The 15742-nt window shown below is 33.0% G+C and overlaps 2 protein-coding genes across 2 annotated transcripts; one reads left to right on the top strand and one right to left on the bottom strand.

Moving 5' to 3' along the window:
- Positions 1-656: 656 nt before the first annotated feature.
- HELRODRAFT_188097 (hypothetical protein) lies at positions 657-8560 on the bottom strand (the record flags this gene model as incomplete). The annotated part of the gene is made up of 9 exons (XM_009011542.1): positions 657-1194; positions 1408-1564; positions 1841-2038; positions 2312-4464; positions 4702-4837; positions 5996-6065; positions 6693-6822; positions 7692-7800; positions 8495-8560. The coding sequence occupies 9 exons, from the start codon at positions 8558-8560 to the stop codon at positions 1052-1054; spliced, it is 3162 nt and encodes a 1053-aa protein (XP_009009790.1). The 3' UTR covers positions 657-1051.
- A 1230-nt stretch (positions 8561-9790) lies between these two features.
- On the top strand, positions 9791-12797 carry HELRODRAFT_63747 (hypothetical protein; the record flags this gene model as incomplete). Its single annotated transcript, XM_009011541.1, has 7 exons — positions 9791-9856; positions 10414-10541; positions 10757-10919; positions 11241-11357; positions 11916-12020; positions 12337-12423; positions 12600-12797. Coding segments are annotated over 7 exons (864 nt in total), but the record flags the coding sequence as incomplete, so codon positions are not given.
- Positions 12798-15742: the final 2945 nt, after the last annotated feature.

Below are 15742 nucleotides of genomic sequence, written 5' to 3'. Positions count from 1 at the left end.
ACGGAGTTTTCATCGTAAACTTCCTAAAAGAATTTATTTCGCAATTACCTTCAATATCTGTAACTATTCTTAAAACATTTTATACATCGGTTATGGGTTTTCTAACAGCAACTCTGGACAACCAGCTAGTAAGAAACAACAAAATAAGGACTGTATGTCATGTCTTACTCTTGTCAACTTTACAACTTCATCAATATTGATATTCCATTTTTTTTTTAGATTTATTAAATAAATGAATAAATTTTTTCGCACATTTATTTCTTTCATTATGTGGAATTATAGAATTAACTCTGTTGGTTAAAGTCAGAAATATGCCCCATCACTTCCAACCGTACCCTAACGAAAATTTTTACATCTTCATAATAAAAGCTGCTCTTTAATTGTACTATGTGGTTAAAAAAATTAGTTGTTGTTATGATGGTGGTTGTTGTTGTTGTGTGGTCATTTTGTGTTTTGTTTGATCATTGTTGAAACTGTTTAAATAATCCAATCATTGTCGTCATCATCCGTTGCCATAACTATCAAATTCAGCTACCAATTAACTGCTTTCAAAACTATTAAAATGAGAAATAAATATGTCATCATTATAATCACCTGGAGATAAGTTCACGGGGAAAGACCCGTTAAAACCACAATATAACAACGACTGTCGGTTGACCAAATAAAGTTTTGGAAACTTTTTTTATTAAAAAACAACTAATTCAATGTTCAACAATCGTATGGTTAAGGTTTCGCAAAATATGTATGTTTTATTGAGTTATATTTGTTTGTTTGCGTGAATGTGTGTGCGTCTGTGTATGTGTGTGCGTGTTACACTTTTAAGCTGAACAACATGCGATATAACAAGAGGAAAATGGTGAAATAATCTAAGTTCCTAAAACATGGCATAATCCAATGCAAGTCAAATTGAAATGTATAAGTGCGTACGTTAAAATACACTCTAAATGTATGCAAAGATTGGTATTTATTTCTAAATTCACATAAAATCAAATAAAAATATATTCATTTCTTATTAATTTTTATCGAAGAAACTTTCCGAATTGAATATTCATTAAAATTGCAAGAGGACAGAGCATGACTTGCAACACTTCGTCTTGACCGACTGCTGGTTGCACATGACTTTCGTCACCAACTCACATGTACCAACACGATCCACGCATTTCTTTTTCTCTTTCTCAGCTTTCTTCAGAGCAGCTATAGAACGATTAATAGTTATTATAATTAACTAAAACTCTACAAAAAGCATCACTATTACCACCATTATCACTACAAATATCATCAAAACACTGGCATCATCATTGATATCATTCATCATCATCATCGTAGTTGTTTCATTGTCACCATCATTGCTATCACCATCATCAGCATCATTACCATCACAAACATCATCATCATTAGCATCAGCACCTCTTTCAGCCACACCACACAGCATGGAGCATCGTATGGTGTTGGACTTTGGCTTCCCGGCACAGAGGGACTCATCCAACACTTCCGGCTCCTCCTTCTTCCACACGCACGAAACGTTTTTCTGCACTACCTCGTTGTAGTCGCATCTGCGTTTGCACTGCGTGTGTGTGCGTGTGCGAGAAATGGTCTTGTCTCAGTAATTTTGTTGTGGTGTGTTAAGTGAGTTTTTAATTTGCTGGAGTGATCGATCGGTCAAACTAATGAACTGATAAATTTTTCTGCTAAGTTTTGGAAAGTTCGATAATTTTTCAAATAATTGAACAAAAAGTAGATACGAAATATGTTAGGTGGCTAATTAAATACATTTCGTAATTCATCAAGCAGAATATTCAATACAATTTAGTCAACTTTCCAATTAACAAACATCAAAAACCTGCGAGTAAGCAGAAGTAGGAACCCATCTTGGAAAGCAAAACTTTTGGAAGCAGAGTTCTTCAGCTTTCGGAATGGCGACAAACGTTCCAAGTTGCTTGCACATCTGATCATCCACTCGTTCATTCCGCCTATTAGTACATTCGACAGTTCGTCGTTTAGAACTGATCCCAAGAGCTGTACATTTTTCTGTGGAACACTGTTTGGATGTAAAGTGTGCGCGTGAGTGTGCGTGCGAGATTATTGTTTATGCATTTATTTGTATGTGTTTTTATCAAAATATGCAAGTAAATTTGATACGTATTTATCTGTTTTTGTGTGCTTTCATGCAACTGTGCGTGTTTTGCTTATTGCGCTAGCAGCAAGAGTTGTATTGCAAAAGCACCAGCCCAGCTGTCAGCCCACGTAAACATTCGTGAGTTTAATATCCCCAAAAAACTATAATTCAAAGAGCCCTAGATAGACTTGATACCTCACTCCATGGACGGCCGGTCCATTGGAAGGCTGCGTTGTCGATGAACTCGGAAATGTTGGCGTATTTCAGCTGGCAATAATAAGTGTCCAGGTAGATGAGGTACTTGCTGCTTGCCAACTTGCACACGATCTTTTCGTTGTGCATCGAATAGTGGTGCTGCTGGTGATGACGATGACCGGATTTGCGTGACGTGTGCATGACGTCATAATGTATTTTGTGCTTCTTCAAATAACTTTGGTCGGGTCTTATGAGGTGGGTTTTGGTTTTTTCAGGTGCGTGAGCGCCATCACTAACGTTCGAATCAGTTTTCTGTTCCGTACGTGACTGGAGTTTCGATGTGTGATCGATCATGAGAGCAACTTTGTAGACGTTGGATCCTCTAAGGCATAAGTAGATGCCGGAGTATGCTAAAGTGACATTCCTCAGTTCAATGCTTGAGTTCTTGGTGATGAACCTGTTGTTCTTGAGCCACAAGTATTCATCGCCGGTTAAACTCGGATCGTTGTCGCACGATAACTTGATGGAGGAGTTGAGAGGTAGGTACACGTAAGTTTCGAATTGAGAGATGACCAGGGTGACGTCGTAGGATCCGGTCAGCAGGATGAATTTGTAGGATTTGATGATGGAATCGTCCTGGACAGGATTGATCGATTGGGTTGAGAAACGCTTGGTGTCATCTTTTGTTTTTCCACGGCTTTCATCGATACCCGGAGATGGTGACGATGATAGCAATGTTAAAAGCAATATTGGTGATGACGATGTGGTCGTTGTTGACGCTCTTGTTGTTGAAGATTTTGTAGTTGTAGTTGTTGTCGAGGATGTTGTTGTTGTGTGTGATGATGTTGTAGTTGAAGTTGTTGTTGTTGTTGACGTTGATCTTTCTGTTGATAATGTCGTTGTAGTAGTTGTTGTTGATGTTGATGATGGTGGTATAAAAACATTAGCTGTTGGAATGAGTGGAGTTGGAAAAATGCCGTCATCAGTAGTCGTTGTCAATTTGTTGGAAGTTGTTTTCTTCGGTTTGAACCAGCCCCACGCATCATCTTCCGACTCATCGCCGCCAACAATCTCCTCACCATTCCTATTCTTTCCAACTTCATCGTTACGTTTGTCATCATCGCCACTGGACCAGGTACTTTTTTTGACTGAATTAGTTTCTACGTCTCGGTTGTTCCATAGATTCTCATTGGGAAATTTCAACGGAATGGTTTCGTTGTCTGTTTTATCATTATTATCGATATTCCACTTCAAAGCGTGTGTGGTGAAAATTTCATCCGAACCAAAAACGTAGAAATTTTTGTCTTCGCTTTCAATTTTTTCCTTGACTGTTGGAGGTTCGGTGACAGGATTGGTTGGCTCTGTGAAGCAATTTCCCCAGAAGTCACAGTTAAGAGTAACTCGATCACTGGAGTCTGTTGTTGTTTGTTTGTCTGCAGTTGTATCCACAACGTCATCCGTTTCACAATCGTCAAAAAATCCACAGGCAAGCGATGATTTCGTTGTTTTATCATTTTTTTCTTCCGCGTTTTCGTCTTTACTACTGCCATCGTTGAATGTGAAAAACTCGTCAAAAGTTGAATCAGTTGTTATCGCGGAGGTGGTGTCCAAGTTAGTTTCCTCATCTTTTCCATCTTCATCAGATGAACCCCATAAGTTCCACCAGTTTTTAGATTCTGGTGTGTTTGTTGTTGTTGTCGTTGTTTGGAGTTCAGTTGTTGGTTTGGTTGAATGATTGTCTACTATGCTACCATCAAACGACTTCTCCATCGATGTATTTTTACTTTCATCGCGTTTCTTACCGGTTGTAGTGGTTGTTTTGGAGGTTGTCTTCGAACTGGTGCTTGAGTTTTCATCATTCATGTTAGTATTTTTATCTTTCTCATCATATATTTCATGTTTGACAGTTGATTTATTCTGACCGACATCGTTGCCAACTTCACTCTTGCTATCGGAGTAATACAAACTTGTTGGGGTGAAACCATCGGAAGAATCAGAAGTCCATGTAGTCCTTTTGGTGATGTTGTGTAGTTTCTTGTACTTGCTGTGCAGGTTGTAGTCGATGATGTTGATGTTTTCGTCGACATCCTTGCTGCTACTGCTGCTACTGCTGCTACTGCTGCTACTACTGGAATCTTCTCGTTTGTCAAAAACTGCGTGTGTCATTGTTGTTAGTGATAATTGAAAATGAGAAGAACGTTGTTTAAGTTGATAATGATGCAAAAAATAGAATTAAAACATTGTAGAAGTTCCAAGTTGACTGTCATTCATACGTATGTTTATTTTTCAAAAACGTACAAATCGTTGAATAGTGCGTAGATGTGCATATTTGCAGGTCGACTCGCTCTTGCCTGTCTGCGTTTAAATAATAAATAAAAATTAAAGTTTACCTGAGCCGCAGTGCTTGTGACACAACTTCATAGCAGGTGGTTTGCCATCTTCAATGCACGGTAGATGGTCGGCGTCAGCTATCGTAACGCAGGCGACTGTTCTTCTTCTGTAGCCATATCCACATGATTCGGAGCACTGATGGTTAAAGTTTTAAACGTAACAAAGGAGAATACTCCGTTCAATCAAAATAAGAGTTTGTTTTTCTATGAGAATATTTATATTGTTTAATATTATCATAATCATATGGCAAAATACATAGTAGTTACGCGTTGCAATGAAAAGCGTCAGCACGAGTTCAGCATAATTTTGTTCTTTCCCATGCTAATCTCTTCGCTAATTTATTACGATTTAATTTCATTTGAATTCAAACTCACACAGCCATCTGCATGTTTTCACGCACATACAAATACAGACATATAATATAAGATATGCATGTACGCACACACACATACACTCAGGCACACACACACATATACACACAAGTTTCAACACACACACACACACACACACACACAACATTTCTTAGTAACCATCGTGTTTCTTATTAATTTTAATTTCTCACGAACTCGTCAAACAAGCCATTCAACCAACCAGCCAGATATCTTAATTTTCTCAAATATACATCCATCCTCAAATTCGACCACCAAACAGGAACCCACCCTTCCCACCCAACTACTACGATCACCACTAGGCACCACCACGTCACCCCCAGGCACCACCACCATAGTGCAGATGAAATTAAAAATTCGTTCTCATCGCATAAATTTAAATTGATTCTCTCTTTTCGAAATTTATTTATTTTTTTTTAGTTTGGAAAAAGTTAATAACATTTTGACGATTCTAAAAATTTAAATTTAATTAAAAATAAATGTATGAGAGGCTGTTATTAATTCATTCCAGTTTTCTTATTTTTCACAAAGGAACGCATTCTCCTCGAAGACAAAAAAAATTGAGACATTTTTCACATAAAATTTAAATTATAAGGAATATATTTGCACACTTCAAAACATTGCACACAAAAATTTTACAAACGCATAATTTTGTTTGCATATTCGTAGGCTTAAAAATTATTTTTCTAATATACCGTAAGTACATAACTTCAAAAAAACTATTAAACAAACAACACACTCAACATTAAAGCAGCAAAGTTTATAAAATAACCAAAGAACTCTTCAAATTACAACATAAATAACATAATTTAAAACCAAATAAAAACATCCCATCGTATAAACTCAGCCGAATTCATAACCAAGCACCGAAACAAAAGCAACAGCTAACGAAACCACAACTAACACTTGACCACGATCCAACTTGCCAGTACGGACATTTGAAGACATTGCAAGGTTCCTGGTCAGCTGGTCTGCTGAGTGACCCACAATTATCCATTGATACAAATGTTGGTGTGTACGTGCGCGCTCGTTGGCGAATGTTATTCACGCAGCGTATTGTTCTACGCGAGGAGGAAGTTATTTTGATGTAACTTGGTGATGTCATTTGGTGATATCGTTTGGTGATGTCAGTTGATGATGTCATTTCATTTAAGAATTAGGTTAATGTGATGTGGTGTAATGTGATGTAAGTGTTGGGTTGATGTAATGTGATGTAATGTAATTTAGATATCGGGTTAATCAAGAAATAGGAATTTTTAAAATTAAGGTGATGTAATTTCAAGTTTGACAGGACACGATCGATCATTCCTTTATTCGTTTATTTATTTATTTATTTATTCGCTCATTCTTTTATTCATTCCTAACCTACCTGTGCCTAGTTCCATTTCCGCATATCACAGAGCATTCACCCCATTCACCTAGGAACCAACTGCAAATGTAGATTATTATATCCATTCATCTATCCATATATCTATCTATTTATCCATCATTTTAGCACGCCATCAATCCATCCATCCATCTAACCATCAGTCAATCAATCCGTTCATCCATTACTCATTCATTTTATGAAAGTTTTTCTTCCAACATTCACAAATACCAACGAATAATGGCATGGTTTCTCGAAGCATCTCGACACAGCCGGTTCGGGTTTCGGATAATTGGAGCACAACACCGACGATACCGAAATATTCTTCGACTTGTGCCAACATTCAAAATAGGACAGTTTTGTACCTGTAGTGTAAAAAGGTATTGTTAATTTCTTGTGATTAACACAAACTTTTTCGTTAATTGAAATTGTGAAACTATGCAGTAGGGCTATAGCTTGTCGGTAAAAAACTTCAGTTCGAGAATCATAACGTTTATTTTATTTGCGAAAATCAAGTAAGTGTGCATAAAACATACACAAACTTTACTCTACACACGCACGCATACACATACACGCACGCACACGCATACACGCACGCACACATACACACACGCAAGATTTTATACAAAAAACCTGAACCTTTACAGGCAAAATAAACTTTTTTAAGTAACATGAAACTTTCAACTCTTGGGATGATAATAAGTTTATCAGAACGTCGTTTGATCTCTCAAGTGTACAGGCATGCAGCGCGCCTCCTCCATCGTACATCATTTTTCGCGTTTCATTTTTATCGTTCCCACATTTTTTTAAATTTTTGTTTAAATAAACGAAAGCAATAATTTTTTTTAAGAATTTTTGATCTTGTCTGAATGTTATTGTTAATAATAATTAGAATTTTCATCAATTTCAATCATTAAAACTTGTGATCTGATTGTTGTAGAGATGCTGACGCTACTGGATGCATCATTTTTTACCGTTAGTGTATTGCGGAAATGAAAATAGCAATTTTTTACAACCAAATAAAATATGTTTAGATAAATTAAATTGGCCCGTTAACAAATGAAACATTGTCGTTATGCACGTATTTTCAGTAAAATCGGAAGAAATATATTTTGTCGATAAAGCATAAAAGTTGATGACGCTTATTAATTTTTTTTGTGTTGGCCTATGGCCCGTGAGGGCCCCAAAGGTAGAGACCCTACCCAACCCTGAATGGAAAATAAAATGACCTTACCTCTTCCACACGTTCTAGAGCAGGGCGAGGCTGGTCCAATGACCCAATGGTAGTCATCTTTTATCTTCTTCAATGTTTCCTGTTCCTTCCATGTGTCACATAATGCTGTCTGAATTATTGTTATTTGTTTTTGTTATTATTATTATTATTACTATTACTATTATCATTATTGCTGTCGTTGTCGTTGTTGCTGTTGTTGCTTATTATTGTTGTTTTTGTTGTTGTTGTTGCTATTATTCATCACATATACGTCAGCAAACAGGCAAGCAAGCAAACAGTCAATCCAATTATGAATGTAATCTGATATGTGACATCGTGCTATGCTAGGTGCATATAAGAAAGATCTCAATTATTTTTATGACTGTCATTAGACAATTTTTTTCCCATAAAAATAATAATAACAATAGCAATAATAATAATAACAATCTTCGGCCTCATCATAAACGTGCAAGGTCAAACTAATAAGAAACGTTTTTCCGATTTTTGGTCAGCTATCGTTATCAGGTTTCTAATCATTATTATCGTCATAATCATCTTTAGCATTGACGTCATCATCATCGTCGTTGTTAATTTATGATTTAAAAACTAGTTTTAAAAAAATGAAATTCATATAAAAATCGAAATCGGTCGTTCAGATTTTGGAAAACAAAATTAAAACTCTACACAGTCTTATAATCTGTATGTTTAATGTAAATTAATTAATTTAATTGCATAATTAGAAATACATAAATAGATAATATATTAAAATAATATATAAAAAAGTTATTATTTCTGTTTTGCAAAAATAAAAAAAATTTTTTTACTTGTAACGAGCAAAATAGAACAGTCAGTAAGAAAGCATTTAAAATGAATTTATTTTTGTGGGTCATTTTATTATTACTATTATTTATAATTATTTCATAATATTTTCATAGTTTATTAAATATTTAAAAATATTATTACATGCGTTTCAGTCTAAAATGTTTAAAATGTTATGAGAGTTCATGCATAGAGTTATATTTATATTATACGTCTCAGCATAATGATTCCTATCTGAGAACTTGCATCCCTTAAGAAATCATCGTGTGACGTCATCGTTGTCGTCGTCGTCATCATCTTCGCCAGACTTTTCTCAGACATTTTCATCTTCATTTTTTCATCATCGTCATCGTTGTCGTCATCATCATCATCGTCATCATTATCGACTATTGAAATATCGCCTTTGTTGTTATAGATTAATGATAATTTAAGAGATATTTTTATTAAATTGAAATTATTTGTTATCGTTATTGAATTGTTATTCTGAAATATTATACAATAATTGAAATAAAAATTGAAATATCCATAAAATTAACATGAAACAAATTAAGTTACCGAAATATGTATTGTACTAATAGGTGCCATGTGTTTGTATGTTACATTGGTTTTTTTACGCAAACCAGATTTCAAAAAAATGTTTTTAAAGGGCTCAACTTTCAGAAAGTGAGATAACCATGATATATTTTCATGGAGATAACACGATTTTGCAATAAAGAAAAAGCAGAAATAAGGATGCTTTTAAAATGAATGCTCGCAGGAAAGAAATATGATACCACCGATCTTCATTTGAATTGCGATATAAACATAATACGTATTTAATTCACCTAAATTTGAAAAAACTCATACTTTTGATAATTTCATAACCATTATTTGATAATATATTTATTTATTTAACTGTTTCATATCAGAAAATCAAAATTTATCAGATGGTTTTAAATAATTCGAAAGAGAGCGAGGTTATTAGATGCACCGCAGATAAAAATGGCAAGATCGCCGGAGAAAATACTGACAAATGAAAATAAATTTGACGACCCGAGTTAGTAACTAACCTTCTTAATTACGCTTTGACATTTATGGTTATTATTTTCAAGTGTGTAATACGATAATAATGTTGTTTATTTAATTTTAAAAAGCTCATGAAACCGCCCTAACAATCAACAAAATTGAAAATATTGTACTTGATGAAGATGCAGTTGTATGTAGTATTCTTGTTAACTTATTTATTTAATATCCATTTCATTTTAATTTTAATACTAATTAATGTTTGAATGAAATCCTCCTTATTTGTTACTACTCTTTAGGAGCTAGATTTGAATCATGAAAGAATTGGGAAGATTGAAAATTTAGAAAATTTAACACAATTAGAAGTTTGTATTTATTTATTTTTATTTATCACTCTTTTTTTTAACTAATTTTTTTTTTACTTTGAAAATTTTATATGAATTTTTAGATAATTCTTAATATATAGGCAACACTTATAGGGAAAGGAAAGATAATATAAAAATAGAAAGCATAACAAATTATAAGAAAAAGTAATGTCCACACTTTTATAAACTTCATAATCTAATCGCCATAATGTTTGGGTCCTGCTTTAAATTTAAAAGTTATATTTTTAAATAGTTCAAAGAATAGAACAATAGTGATGTTGATTTTTATACCTCAACAACCTATTTTTTGTTTACTGACCTTTAGACAATGGCTTTGATTGAATTCATCACATTGTTCATTATTTAGTCATAAAGTCTACCTTGTGATTAATATTATGCAATTCTTAGATCTTAGGTATTTCTGCTTATAAAATATAAAGTTTCATCACATTTTTTGCAATACTTAATAATTTTTGCAATTTAATTGTTGTTAAATTCATTCATCCATTTTGCAAAAAATTAACATATTATTGTAATTAAGAATATTTTTTATAAAGAGGCTATGCCTGAGACAGAATCTGATAGAGAAGATAGAGAATTTGCACAATGTCAGCTTGCAAGAGTTGGACCTTTATGACAACGTCATCACTAAAATTGAAAACCTTGAAGAACTTGTCAATTTAACGTTGGTTTAATAATAATCTGTTTCATTAAATATTTTAGATTTTCTCTTAGGAAAACATGTTTTAGATCTAAAAATTATGATTTTGTTTATTTGTTTCATATCTAGATAAAATATAACGAATTATACTAGCCCATTTTAAATTTTATGTATATTTTATTTCAAATTGCTTTCATTTTGAACTCTTCCACATCCAAATTTTTATTTTTCCCTACCAGCATTCTCGACCTTTCGTTCAACCGAATTTCTCGAATAGAGAACCTCGATGTCCTGACAAATTTAAACAAACTATTTCTCGTTCAGAATAAAATAAGCAAAATCGAGAACCTTTCCAAACTAACAAAACTAACAATGCTGGAACTGGGATCAAACAGGATTAGAGTCTGTTTCAGTTTTCTGATGTTGTTTTGCTTGCTGTTTTGTGTTATATTAATTTAATATACTCCTTAGCCTGTGTTACACTGTTACATTGTTTTTATCTCGTATTATATTTTTGCTCATTTTGTCATCATCCTCAATTTTAACTTGGAAATTTTCATTATTTCATTTCTCTAGCTACTCTTATATATCTTTATATTTGCTGTCTATAAGGTCTGCTAAGAGAATTTTCAGCTCTTCTTTTGTATCAGTAATTAATGATGTTTGATGCAGTTTTTTATCATTTTAAAATAATTTTTTCCCTACACATGTTCATCTGAACAGAAAATAGAGAACCTACAAAGTTTGGTCAATTTGACTAGTTTGTACCTCGGTAAGAACAAAATTGACAAGATAGAGAATTTGAATGTCTTCAAAAATCTTACAATACTTAGTTTGCAGGTATTGATTTATTTCATATTTTATTCATTTTGTAACTGTTATTGTTTATTATTTTATATTTTATTTAATTATTTAAATAATTTGTCCTCAAATTTGTTTGAGAAAAATTTGATGAAATTTTCTGCTTGCATTTTTATTAGGCTTAGAAGTTTTAAAAAAACAGTATTGGCTTGTGTGTTCTTTAATTGTAAATAAGATATTTACTTTATTTATGGCAAACAAAGTTAATTTTTGCTGGTTTATATTCTGACAAAATAAACCTTTGGAAAGGTTGGCTTTCCATTCATTACCATGAAATTTTGTTGAATTTCAGTCAGACTTTTCATTCTAGAAAATTAATTGCTTTCAAGATGATACCATTTCGAGTGATCAAACTAACGTAATTATATCTTATTGTTATAGCTTGTGCATATTGTAATCCAGTTATTGTTTATTAGAATATGTCCCATTTTTGTGTCAAGGGTTCACAATTTCAATTTATTATTTTTTGTTTAATATAATTTAATCCAATTTATTAGTTTTATTTTAAATTAATTTCAGTTCATTTCACTCCCATAGAGTAATAGGATTGTGAGGATGGAGAACCTGGAGAATCTGATCAACCTGGACCAGCTCTACCTCAGTCACAATGGCATTGAGAAGATTGAAGGCTTGGAAAAACTGGTCTGATTTTTCTAGAGTTTAATTATTATTTTGCAATTGTTATAAACAACATTTTTTGTAAAGATTAAATGTTATATTTTTGATTGGATGTCGAACTGGGAAGAACTTAAATTGGAAGTTTAACTTTTGATGTCAGGTAGATTTAAGATGGATTTTTTTTGGCTGATCATTTTTATTGTCTATTATATTGTTATAGGTTTTCAATGTTTAAATGTCGTTGAATTAGTGAATAGTAATCAGATAATAGAAATGTAAAAAATGTAATTTTTGTAAATTTACATTTTTCTGTGTGTAACTGACGAATTTGTTTTTAAAGACCAAATTAACAATACTGGATGTAGCTGCCAACAGAATCAAAAAGATTGAGAATGTCAATCATATATCTACGCTGGAAGAATTCTGGGTTGGTTTGAATTTGGTTGATTGATTGATTGGTTGGTTGGTTAGTTTGTCATTTGGGGGTTTGGTTAATTGATTGATTGATCGATTAGTTTATTTGATTAGCTGACTGTTTGGTTGACTGATTGAATAGTTGATTTTTTAGATATCAGAACCAACCAATTGACTAACCACCAACAGTGCAATGACAACCAAATCTCAAATTGGGACGACCTCCATCATCTAGTGCCCCTGAAGAAGCTGAACACGATCTACCTGGAGAGAAACATAATATGGATGTCTTCTGACGACCCTGAAAAAATCAATCCCATGTACAGGAAGAAGATCATGTTGGTCCTACCCTGGATCAAGCAGATTGATGCTACGTTCTGCAGATGATGATTGGTCAATGATGACGTTGCTCTGTGATTGGTTGATGATTGGCTGACCTGTTTGTTGATGACTGGTTCATGATTGGCTGGCTGTTTTTTGATTGGTTGGGGATTGGCTGGCTCGTTAATGATTGGTCGGTTGGTTGGTTTGTTGGTTGTTTAGTTAGTTAGTTTATTGATTGGTTTGTTGGCCTTATAAGAGGAGAGGACAGTTGTGAACGTTCTGTTAATTATTGACTAGAGGTTGTTCATTTTTCTTCTGTATATTTCTTTGTGTTATTTCTTTGCGTTTAAAAACCGTAATTTGTAACCGTAATTATTATTATTTCATTATATATGGTTGTTATATTTTTTTAATTTGAGTATTTGATTAAATACATTAGCGTTGGGCTACTGCACGTCATTATTATTATTAGCAGTAGTGTTAATATTAGTATTATGTAAATTTATATAATTTTATTATTTAATTATTTATTGTATTTCTGTCTTGGATAATTTTCAGATTCACCAACGTTAAACAAACACACATCACAACATTTCATGTCACATATTATGGGCCGGAGTTTCTTTCAAATCCAGTGAATCCGATCACTGCAGTAACATCCCCAGAAACTTTACCGTTACTCCATTATTGTTATTATTATTAATGTTGTTGTTGTTGTTGTTGTTGTTATTTTTGTTTATTTTTATTTCAGAATTCTTTGATTTTAATTTATTTTTGTTTCAAACACAAACATTTTTCCATTTGTACTTGGCTTCGTTTCTTTATTTCATTGAAAAAAAAAAATTAAATCAAACGTTGAAAATATAGGTGATAAAATGATGATAATTATGATAATAATAATAAAAGATGGTGTAGTGAGTTAGAAGGTGCGATGACGACCGCACTCATCATCGTCGTAATGTTATCACATCATCGTCGTAGCAATTCAATAATTCCGTTCTGGAAAATTTTTCGGAAAAAGACACGGTTGGTATTTTGGCAATAAATTATAAGGGTAACTATATTAAATATAATTATATTAAATAATTATGATAATTATGAATAATAACTAACATCGACGAGAAGATGGTCAATAAAAATTAATAACTCCTCAAAAGAGGTAGTAGCTTTTGTTTTACGATGAAAAAATCAATCCGGTTTCTCCTTTTTGTCTTTCTTTTCCGATTTTCTCTCTTTCATTCTTTCCCTTTTTTCTCTATCATTCTATCTTTTTTCTTATTTTCTTCCTCTGACTCTCTCTCTCTCTCTCTCTCTTTCTCTCATTCATTCAGCTTTTCTTATTTCTTTCTTTCTTCTCTACCCTTCTTTCTCTCATTTTTTCTTTTCATAATCGTCATCGATCATCGTTCTTCGACTGCTTCGACTCGACTTCATGTTATTATTTTTATTGCTATCTACGTTGAAAGTTTATTCTTATTTATTCTATTATTGGCTTTGTATTGTTGTTGTTGTTGTTATTATTATTATTATATTTTTAATAATTAACATTAGTTGTAGTAGTAGTAATAGCAGCTGTAGTATTAATAACAGCAGTAGTAGTGTGATGGTAAGAGTATTAGCAGTACTACCAGTGACTTCATCATCACATCGTCATCAATGTTATGACTCATCTAGTCATTCATTCATTCATCCTGTCAGCAAGATTACTGCTAGCATAAAAAAATGCAATCATTTTCATTATTATTATTACTATCATCATCGTCATCATTTTCCTCATTCTGTTTTCATAAAGCTTCATTGTTATCATCCTTATCACGCTATCTTCCTATTAACATCATTAATTTATAGTACAATGTTATATTATTATTATTATTATTATTATTATTATTATTATTATTATTATTATTATTAATGCTAACGTTATTATTATTATTGCTAATATTATTAGTTGTTGTAATAGTAGTAGTTGTAGTATCATTATTTTTATTGTATGTAGTATTAGTAGTAGTAGTAGTAGCAGCAGTAGTAGTAGTAGCAGTAGTTAGTAGTATCATTATTGTTATTATTATAACTTTCATTATCATAGTTGCCTTTGTAGTGTTTATAACTCATTTTATCGTGCTGCTATAGCCTCATAATCATTTTATCATCATCGTCGTCATCAGTTTGTCATCATCACCTTTTTCACATTTTTCACATCACCTTCATCATCGTCATCATCAATGCTATCATCATCGTCCTTAATCATCAACGTTATCATCATCATTACCACGTTATCACTATCATCATCTTCTCAGTCTTCACCATCGTCTGATCGCATCATCGTCATCAACAACATCATCATCATCATGAACATAATGAGAAAAGGAAATGAGAATATAAAAGTGTGGTGTGTCCTGTCTTCAATGCAGGCTCAACGTTAATTGAAATATTAATTAGTAGTTCTTGGCTGGTCGACTTGCGTGTGAACATGAATCTAATCTGACTGCCGATTCCAATTCGACATCAATCTAATCTCACTGCCGATTCCAATTCGACATGAATCTAATCTCACCGCTGAATCCAACCAAACAGGAATCTAATCTCACTGCCAACTCCAATCCATCAGAACATGCATTTAATCTGAACGTCGTTTCTTTCTGGTGCATCTCGATGCATTCACCTAATGATGATGGCAGTGGGGATGAATAGAATGATGTTGGTGATGTGGGGGTAATGATGATATGACGTGACGATGATTATTATCACACTCATAATTATCACAATCTTAATTATCATTTATATTACAGCTTTTACTGCAAGAGACAACGATGAGAATGGCGATGATGACGATCAATGCAAAACAATGATTATGATGATGAATGCGACTTTGAACGCCCATGTACTCATTGAATATTAATCACCAATCACCAGCATCATCATTTTTATCAACATCATAGCAACATCGTCATTACTATCATAGTCGTCGTTGTCGTCATCATCATCGTCGTCGTCATCGTCTTCATCAC

Source organism: Helobdella robusta (assembly GCF_000326865.2).
Source record: "Helobdella robusta unplaced genomic scaffold HELROscaffold_1, whole genome shotgun sequence".
NCBI classification, from domain to species: domain Eukaryota; kingdom Metazoa; phylum Annelida; class Clitellata; order Rhynchobdellida; family Glossiphoniidae; genus Helobdella; species Helobdella robusta.
Note: the sequence above shows the minus strand (reverse complement) of the source record. Positions and strands in the feature narration are given on the sequence as shown.